General features: G+C 30.4%; 1 protein-coding gene across 1 annotated transcript; it reads left to right on the top strand.

Annotated features, from left to right (window-relative positions):
- Positions 1–7,297: 7,297 nt before the first annotated feature.
- LOC133297907 (two-component response regulator ORR23-like) lies at positions 7,298–9,658 on the top strand. The gene is made up of 5 exons (XM_061497145.1): positions 7,298–7,436; positions 7,924–8,076; positions 8,188–8,577; positions 8,713–8,759; positions 9,095–9,658. Exons 1-5 carry the CDS (start codon positions 7,298–7,300, stop codon positions 9,656–9,658), a joined length of 1,293 nt encoding a protein of 430 aa, XP_061353129.1.
- The last annotated feature ends 76 nt before the right edge of the window (positions 9,659–9,734 follow it).

Genomic DNA, 9,734 nt, shown 5'->3' with positions numbered 1-9,734 from the left:
TTGATCTATACAGTGAGCATAAAACATAAAAATTCTATGTAATTCATGATGTTGAAGAATCTATGGAATAAATATGAGAAAAAAATCCAACCTTTGGGGCCTTTTGAGGAGGAGTTGCAATCTAACAGTTCAATTACCGTTTGAATTTCACTCGCGTCTACACATGGATGTTATTCATTAGGTTGAGATGAGCAATGAAAGACATGGAAGATGGAAGTGGAAATTTTGTGGAACAAACAACTTCTATGACTTCCATAGAGGGATTTAGACCAGCTTCATTAGATATCCTCAATTGGGTGTAGATGAACATGACCATACCAAAATCTCCTGTATCATAAAAAGGGTAACGGTATTGACAGCATGTTAAAGACAGTGCAAACAAAAAAGGGAAAAAAAAGGAAAAGAAAAGCAAAGAAACAGTGAAACATAGTCCATCTCGTTTGTAATCAGAGGTTAGTTTCTCTTCATATGATAAAGCACCAATGATATTTTTTGTACCTTTTCTGGTGATCCCCTTTCGTCTATAATATCTGCTCAAATAAATATAAAACACAAATAAAAATAAAAAAGCGATATTGACTGTGGTTGGTTCTTGATATGTATAAAGAGTATTATAACTTAAACCTTCCCTCAAACAAAGATGGTTCAAACTCAACCCGTCGTCATAAATTTTTCATCACACCTCCCATTAATATTTCATTCCTTTCCTTCGTTCTAACAGGTGTGTGTTTTTTTTTTTTAAATGAATCTGTAAAGAGTTTCTACTTATGACTTGTTCCAAATAAGTTTTTAACATATAGTATTTCTTGCTATCTAAATAAAGGTCTGATATCGAAAACCTAGGTTTCTGGCATTTAATGCTAAATGATTAAAATCTTTTTTTGAGTTGTCATCACTTAGTTTTTGTCATTTAATGTTTACATCTTTCATGTGTTTCCTTCAAAATAAAAAAATAAAAAAAAAAAGATTGATTGACGTTACTGATTTTATTTCCATCTTTTGTTTAGATTATTATTAGCTTTATTGATCTCAATAATCATCTTCTCATTTAATGTCGATTGCCATTTCTTTATTATTTTTAATCGGTGTTTAATGTTGAACGTTTCTTCCCTTAAATGTATTGATTTAAATTTTGAAATCTTCTCCGTTAACGTTGATTAAAATAAAAAAACCCAGTACTTCAATTATGTTTGAAATTCTTCCTTTAGTTATTATCCTTTTAAAAAGCAGCCATGTTAATTTGAATTATTACTTTTTATTAAATATTTAAATTAAAAAAATCTATAATTTTATTCCTCTATGATTTCTGTTTCTTTCACTATAAAATAGTAGTTTTGAGTAAAATAACACAATTCTATCATTTTAAAAGGACAAATACAATTCACCGAAAAAAAAAACAAACACTAATCCCTAATAATAAATGTACAATAACTTTTTCTACAAAAAAAAAATATACAATAATTTTAAAATATCCCTTTATAAATCAGAATCATGTTTTGAAATCTTACAAAATTCAAAAATATTTATATGATTATTGATATAAACAAGGCCTTTTTAGGAAACTAGATTGGCAAAATTTTATAATATAAATCTGAGAATATAAATCAGGAAAGTAGATTATTAGAAACAATATCAACATATTGATTGTAAAATTAAATCTCCTTCGTATGTTATATATATAAAAAAAAAATCTCCTTCCTAGAAGACCAGCAAAGACCTTTTGGCTCTCTTGAGTGCAAATTGATGAATGGGACAATTAAGTACATTAATATAAATTTGGAAACTTTATTAACCAATATAAACAAATTAAGCAAATTAAACACATTAATATAAATTTGGAAACTAAGTATATTAATACAAACAATGTCAACAAGGGAAATTACTTTTTCATATTAATTAGGAAAACTAAATATGGAAAAAAAATACATTAATATAAACAACTCTAAAAAACAAGAATACATTAATAAATCCATATCTTACCGAACAATGTCCAAGAACGACCCACCCAAAATCTTGATTCCCTCTGCATAATATAAAAAGGGTAACGGTATTGACAACATGTTAAAGACAGTGCAAACAAAAAAGGGAAAAGAAAGAAAAGAAAAGCAAAGATACAGTGAAACATAATCCATCTCGTTTGTAATCAGAGGTTAGTTTCTCTATACTCATATGATAAAGCACCAATGATATTTTTTGTACCTTTTCTGGTGATCCCCTTTCGTCTATAATATCTGCTCAAATAAATATAAAACACAAATAAAAATAAAAAAGCGATATTGACTGTGGTTGGTTCTTGATATGTATAAAGAGTATTATAACTTAAACCTTCCCTCAAACAAAGATGGTTCAAACTCAACCCGTCGTCATAAATTTTTCATCACACCTCCCATTAATATTTCATTCCTTTCCTTCGTTCTAACAGGTGTGTGTTTTTTTTTAAATGAATCTGTAAAGAGTTTCTACTTATGACTTGTTCCAAATAAGTTTTTAACATTTAGTATTTCTTGCTATCTAAATAAAGGTCCGATATCGAATTTACAAAAAAAAAAAAAAAAGGTCTGATATCGAAAACCTAGGTTTCTGGCATTTAATGCTAAATGATTAAAATCTTTTTTTGAGTTGTCATCACATAGTTTTTCTCATTTAATGTTTACATCTTTCATGTGTTTCCTTCTAAAAAAAAAAAGAAATAAAAAAGATTGATTGACGTTACTGATTTTATTTCCATCTTTTGTTTAGATTATTATTAGCTTTATTGATCTCAATAATCATCTTCTCATTTAATGTCGATTGCCATTTCTTTATTATTTTTAATCGGTGTTTAATGTTGAACGTTTCTTCCCTTAAATGTATTGATTTAAATTTTGAAATCTTCTCCATTAACGATGATTAAAATAAAAAACCCAGTATTTCAATTATGTTTGAAATTCTTCCTTTAGTTATTATTGGTTTATCTATTTCACATATATTGACCTCTGTGAAAAGGAAGTTCAAAAATATTTTGCTAACGTAAACATGGGTAATTTAACCGTGACGGTTTGTTAATCCCATAGATTTGGTTTTGAATCATTTTGGCCGAGACGACTTGGTGATTCAAAAATTCATTTAAGGTTATCATAAAGTAACATGAAATATATGTTAAAATGATTAGCTGAGTTGTGACATCTTGTTAATTCCTTTATTCTTTAGAATCATTTCGACTGTGACAGTCCGATGATTTTAGACTATTTAGTAATAATAAACAAACAAACAAAAAATCAAAGTTTTATTTAAAATTATTGATTTTGGGTTAATTTAAAACAGAATAAAAAATTAAGGCTAAATTACAATTTACTACCTTGTACCCCTATTCAGAAAATCACCCCCTACTTTTAATTGAAATAATTAACCCCCTCAAACTATATCATTAAAGCAATTAAGCATATCGGTTAAAAGAAACATCCAACTCTGTTAACTATCTCACGTGATGATCGAAAATCGTCCAATCTTCATTTCTAAAAATCAAGAACTGTTCTATTTCTTGATCACCTTATCATTCTTTCTATCGTTCGCTAAAGCATCTAAAATCCCATTTTCCAACAGATGCTTTTTTCATTGGGTTGGTTATATCGATTTTTAAGTGACGATAATTAATTTCTCCCACAAAAAAATATATATATGTATATAGTTGTGTTCCCTAATCTTCTTGTTTCTGGGTTGCTTTTTGGTTTGTAGTTCTTTACATCTTTTCTGGTCAAATATCATTCCTATAAATTGTTTTTTTTTTCTTCTTCTTGCTCTAGAATAGTGGATCTTGGGCGTTTTTTAAAACTACTAGTCTTCTGTTTTCTGTTAAATTTTTTGGCATGTTTAAATTAAAATTTCTTTGTTTTGCCTCCATCACCATTATCAGCATGCAATATCTTCTTGATCGCCTTTCGTGACTTCCTATACATTTTGACGTTCCTTTGGAGTCTTCTTGAGCTTGGTCTCTCATGAGAGGTTTTCCTAGTGGCCTAACAACAAAATGATGTTTCTCTTTTCTTCTTCAATTGTCCAAACCTTCAAGTGTTTATGTTTTTCTTGTTTGATAAAAAAAATGTACTAATAGTTTATTGTGGTGGTTAATTCCTGGCTTCCATTTTGAATAAAAGAACTAAAAATCTATCAAATCTGAATTTAGCACTGTCAAATCCATATTTTTATTAATGAACTCCACCAGCATTTTTCATTTCATTTTGTCCCATGCATTTGCATGTTCCTAACAATTATCAACCATGCTTAAAGCTTTTCAAATTGTTAATTTGTATCAGAGTCTTTTCTTTTTGAAGATTATTTTAATATAATAAAACTTATCAAATACATTAATCATTATTACATTAGTCTGTCACAGTAGACAATAGTATACAAGAATAAATGCAAATCCAATACAGCTATAGATATCTTAAGTCTCAATTGTTTTTCATGGAAGATAGGATCTCTAAAAGCAATTTAAAGTTATTTAATTTCAATCGAAAATAACTGCCTGATTGAGAAAGATAGGGAATGTTACGATGGCAGAAAATTGAGGTGGGTTGAATATTTCCCTAGCTAATTGCGGCACACTCCAACATGAACCATTGGGAGTCAATACAGAAAAGGAAGAAGAGAATGAAGAATAATAATTTCTTTTATAGGAAAAATTAGATGCTGAGAAAACCCTAAAAGGAATGATACGGTGATGAAGATATCGAAACATGAACAATTTTTGTTTTTTGGAAAGGAAGAGAAGGACTTGGTGGAATATTTTTTGATCACGTGAGAGTTAACAGAATTAGATGTTTTCTTAACAGATATGCTTAATTGCATTATTGACATAGTTTAAGGGGGTTTATTGTTTCAATTAAAAGTATAAGGTGGTTTTCTGGAGAGGGGTCTAAGTATGGGGTGTTAAATTATAATTTAGCCAAAAATTAATTTGATATCAACTGAAATGGGAGTCAGCTAAGCCGTGACGACTTGTTAACTCCACATATTTATTTTGACTCATTTTGACCGTGACGGTTTGGTGATTCAAAATAAAATCAAATTTAACACAAAATTTACGATAACAAAAAAGATTAATATGAATATTATTATTCTTTAAAAGAAAGGATTAGCTGAGTTGAGACAACTTGTTAATCCTGCAATTATCATTTCAGATTATTTTAACTGCGACAGTTTGATATTCCGAAACCATCAAATCCAAAACTTTCAAATTATTTTCTTTAAAACTACTTTCAAAATTAAAATCAATCAACACACAAATATTTTCTACAGAACGACGTAGCTTTGAGTTCCCTATTGCACCGAGGGATACGTCGGAGCGGGACTCTTCCCGTCAAGTACAAAAATAAAATTTCAAAATTAGTTTTCTTTTCCAACGATCAATTTTATTTATTTAGGGTGAAATAAATATTTAAAATATTATCAATAATTTGCACAATTAATATAAGGTAACCGTTTTAACAGACGGTGTAGGGTGCTAATACCTTCCCTACTCGTACTCGACTCCCGAATCCATTTCTTTTGTTTTCAAAGACCAGTTGCCTTTAAAAAAGGTTTTTTCAATGTTTTCCTAAATAAACTTTGGTGGCGACTCCATTGTTTTCTATTGAGAGTTTGAATAAGGAAACAAGGTTAACGATTTTCTTGTCTGTTGGGAGCAGAGAAAGAGTAAGAGACTTTTGAGTGAATTCTTCTTCTTTAAATTTCATCTTCTCCCTCTCTCAGGTCTTCCCTCCCTCTCCATGCCTTGTCTTTATTTTCGCTTTTTCTTCTCTGAATTCTTGTTTGTTTTGTAAATTGAAAACAAGGTTTCTTTTAATTCTTTTTGTTTTGTAAATTGAAAACAAGGTTTCTTTTATTTCTTGTTTGTTTTGTAAATTGAAAACAAGGTTTCTTTTATTTATTTTTTTGTTTTGTAAATTGAAAACAAGATTTGATTTCTGTTGTCAATGTTCTGAGCATTTTCCTTGTGTCTTGTGATATCTTTCGCATTGGAATCAAAAGTTAACGACATAATGTACTTAAACAAACAAAAAAGATAAGAGAAATAAAAAATAAGACAGAGCAAAGCCTTTGGCAGCTGACAAAGAGGAAGAGAGTTTCACTGTATGAATTGTGTTTTCCATTATTGGTTTGAATTGAATTGAATTGAATTAAACCCTTCACTATTTTCTAATAGTTACCATTATTGTCCAAGTATTTTCTTCTGTTTCTTTCTTCTGTTTCTTTCTTCTTCTTTTTTTATTTTAATTCTCGTTAATTCTTTTTTTAAAGACAACCATGAATATTAAAATTTTGTTTTCCATTAATTCTCGTTAATGCTTTCATTACTCTTTTTTTTTTATATTTTCAGTTTTGGACTTCATTGTAGCTTGCTAGAACACTTTGCTCATATTCATGCTACTTGTTATTTGTCAGTGGATTACTTTAGTTTTCTGAATGGTAAAGTGATTGCATTTTGTTTTGTTCATCCGCAGTGAGTTTAATTTGTTAACCGTGCATTTGATTTTGATTATGTATGCTAAATGGAGTCTGATTTGTTCAAAGATTTGCTTTGTATTATATTTGTATTATATTTCAAGTATTTTTATTTATAATATAATATTTTTTTTTCGCCTCGTCATTAAAATTTCTACCTCCGCCACGTTGATTAGGTTGAAACCAACTCAGTAAAAACACAATACCGATTTTTTTCTTTTGTACCAATGACCATTCGCGGATAAAAGAATATTTTTAGAAGTTAGCTTATATTCAAAATTTGCATATTAAAATATACTTACTTTTAATAAATTATATAATGCATTGTTTCTTTGTTTGGTTAAAGAGCCATGAAAACAAGGTTTCTTTTAATTCTTTTTGTTTGGTGCATTTTCTTTGTGATTTTGTGATATTTGATTTCTTTCTTTTCTTTTAATTCTCATGTTGCATTGTTTCTTTGTTTGGTTAAAGACAGCCCTGAAAACAAGGTTTCTTTTAATTGTTTTTGTTTGGAGCATTTTCTGTGTGATTTGTGATATCTAATCTTTGCTTGGTTTTGCATATAGGTATCTATTGTTCTCCTCTCTAATAGTTACCATCACTTTCCAAGTATTTTCCTGTGTTCTCTTTCTCCTTTTATTTTTTGTCATGTATTGTTTGTATGTTAGGTGAAAGAGGCCCTAAAAACGAGGTTTTTTGTTTTTGGTAAATTAAAAATAAGGTTTATGTTGTCAAAGTTTGGGCTTTTTGCTCTGTGATTTGTGATATCTGACCATTGCTTGGTTTCTCATATAGGTGTTTATTCTGGTTCAAGATGACTCTGGAGAATTATTTGATAGATGAAGATGGGGCTGGAGACCATTTTCCAGTGGGTATGCGTGTTTTGCTTGTTGACGATGATCAACTTTGTCTCGAAGTGTTAGGGAACATGCTTCGCAAATGCCAGTATCAGGGTTTGTCACCTCTCTCTTCCTATTCTCTTAATTCGAGTCTGCATTGATTTTTTGCTCATCAACTGCATTGATTTTTGCTTGTGGGGTCATGCTTTATTTTGCGTAGTGATAAACTGAACATATAGTTCGTTGCCACTCTAAAGTTTTAAATCTATTGGCAGATATTGTGTCCTGTCGCTTATATATACATCACTTGACAATTTTCTAAATTTTCAACTCAGAATTTCTTTCTTTGCAAGACGAGCGTTTTCTTAAATCTTTTAAAGTTGAAACTTCTTTTGAAATTAGAATATTTTAAAAAGTTATTTTCTTGTGTTGCCAAATATTGTTGGGAATTCAAGTATGAGTAATAAGAAGTTCTTTACAACCCATTACTGTGAGAACTATAAATTTCTTATTGGGAGAATCAATATACTTTGATATTGCATGAGGTCTTTAACTTTTACGATGCTGAATAAGTCTAACATCTGATTTATATTTGTTGCAGTTACTACAACTATTCAGTCAATTGAGGCATTAGATATGTTGAGGACAAATAGAAATATGTTTGACCTCGTTATTACCGACGTAAATATGCCACACATGGATGGACTTAAGCTACTAGAGATAGTGGGACATGAAATGGACATACCTGTCATAAGTAAGCTCAAATACTCTTGTCTTAGCATGTATTCAACAAGTTATTTACTTCTCCTTATTATGAGATTACTGATATTTATTATTTCATTGTTTATTTTTTTTGGTGATCTAGTGTTGTCAGAATTGAGTGATATAGAGGTCGTGAAGAAAAGTGTTATACTTGGCGCATGTGACTATATAATTAAACCTCCTCGAATCCAAGTACTGCAGAATATATGGCAACATGTAGCGCGAAGAAAGATTGATTGCAAAGGTCAAAATACGCACTTCAATGAGGAGAAAGCATGCAATATAGCGGGGGAAGGTAGTCAAAGTATAAGTAATGCTGACCATAATCAAATGCATGGTAAGAAAAGGAAGGAACCGTGTGTGGAAGAAGAAAATGGTGAAATGAATGCAAAAGAGAATGAGGAACCTTCAAATCAAAAGAAGCCTCGTTTAAAATGGAATGATGACTTGCAAACAAAATTTCTTGCTGCAGTCAATTCACTGGGCATTGATAGTGAGTTTACATGATAATGAAATTTAATTTTCCTTTTCTGTTTGACATGTGAAAATTGAACTTATAATGTGAACTTGATACCTCAACATGGATATTGACATTTCTAATATGATCTTTCTTCAACTGTTATTGTAGAGGCAGTTCCTAAGAAAATACTTCACTTGATGAATGTTGAAGGTCGGGTAATATACTTTTTAACTTTAAGCAATGATGGTTTAAAACTATGGTTTATTAAAATTTTGAACAAAGTTAATTAGGAAATATCGATATCCATAAAAATGCATAACTTTAATCCATAACTTGTATTGCGATAACAGTGCATAAGCTCACTCTTATTTTGTATTGCAGAAATACAAACTTGGCTGCCTCAACAACTCAACAAGCTAGCATGGTTGCTGCGTCGCGTTGTAGTGATTCTTACGTGCAAATGAATTCAATAGATAGATATGGAAATTTTGACACCTCATTTGGATCAAGATCCAATCTATTGAGACACAAAATATAAACAACTCCATAGAAACACTTGGAAACATCCAGCCGTGCATGTTTTCTGCAAATCAAAGCTCAAGTTTATCACAGGGAATTCCACCAATTTCAGCAGAGCAACTATATAACTAGTTTTGAGCAGTTTAGTTCAATTGATGGGTCAAATGGATATGTGGTTTCCTCTAACTTTCCTGGCAATTCTTCACTTTTGGATGAGGTTTTATATGAAGATCAACTGCCTCTGAATAGCTTGAAGTTTTCCTCCTCTAATTCTCATATAGGGAACAATCCAGTTGATTTTTCTTCCACAAGTGCTATTGGTATTCCTTTGGAGGATGCTAGAGGGGAGCTGCAATGCAAAGAAGGCTTACTTGACAATATCTTAAAGGATTCAAGCAAAAAGAGAATTGATGCATCCTTGGTTGGCCAACTGAGTGAGGCTGCTCCATCAATCACCCAATCCACAAAAGTTGATAAATCCTATTTAGATGCAGGAATGAAGTCAAATGATGCCTACATTTTGCAGCCCCAAGAAGAACTCACCGAGGAGGATATTTTTGGTACTTTACATGACATAGTGAGTGATATTGGTTAAACAGGCATGATCAAATATTCTTGTATTTGTTTAATTTTTAAGAGAAATTAACACTTCCCATTTTATCTTTCTTTAA

Source organism: Gastrolobium bilobum, unplaced genomic scaffold, assembly GCF_033153095.1.
Source record: "Gastrolobium bilobum isolate Gb01-03AN ecotype WA unplaced genomic scaffold, APGP_CSIRO_Gbil_v1 utg619021, whole genome shotgun sequence".
Classification (NCBI taxonomy): Eukaryota; Viridiplantae; Streptophyta; class Magnoliopsida; order Fabales; family Fabaceae; genus Gastrolobium; species Gastrolobium bilobum.
Note: the sequence above shows the minus strand (reverse complement) of the source record. Positions and strands in the feature narration are given on the sequence as shown.

What these genes read in the sequence shown, in the direction of transcription:
- LOC133297907 (XM_061497145.1), top strand. Translation starts at nt 7,298, where the DNA reads ATGACTCTGGAGAATTATTTGATAGATGAAGATGGGGCTGGAGACCAT. An exon ending in TCGCAAATGCCAGTATCAGG is followed by an intron (nt 7,437 to 7,923) that starts GTTTGTCACCTC and finishes TATTTGTTGCAG; the next exon opens with TTACTACAACTATTCAGTCA. An exon ending in AATGGACATACCTGTCATAA is followed by an intron (nt 8,077 to 8,187) that starts GTAAGCTCAAAT and finishes TTGGTGATCTAG; the next exon opens with TGTTGTCAGAATTGAGTGAT.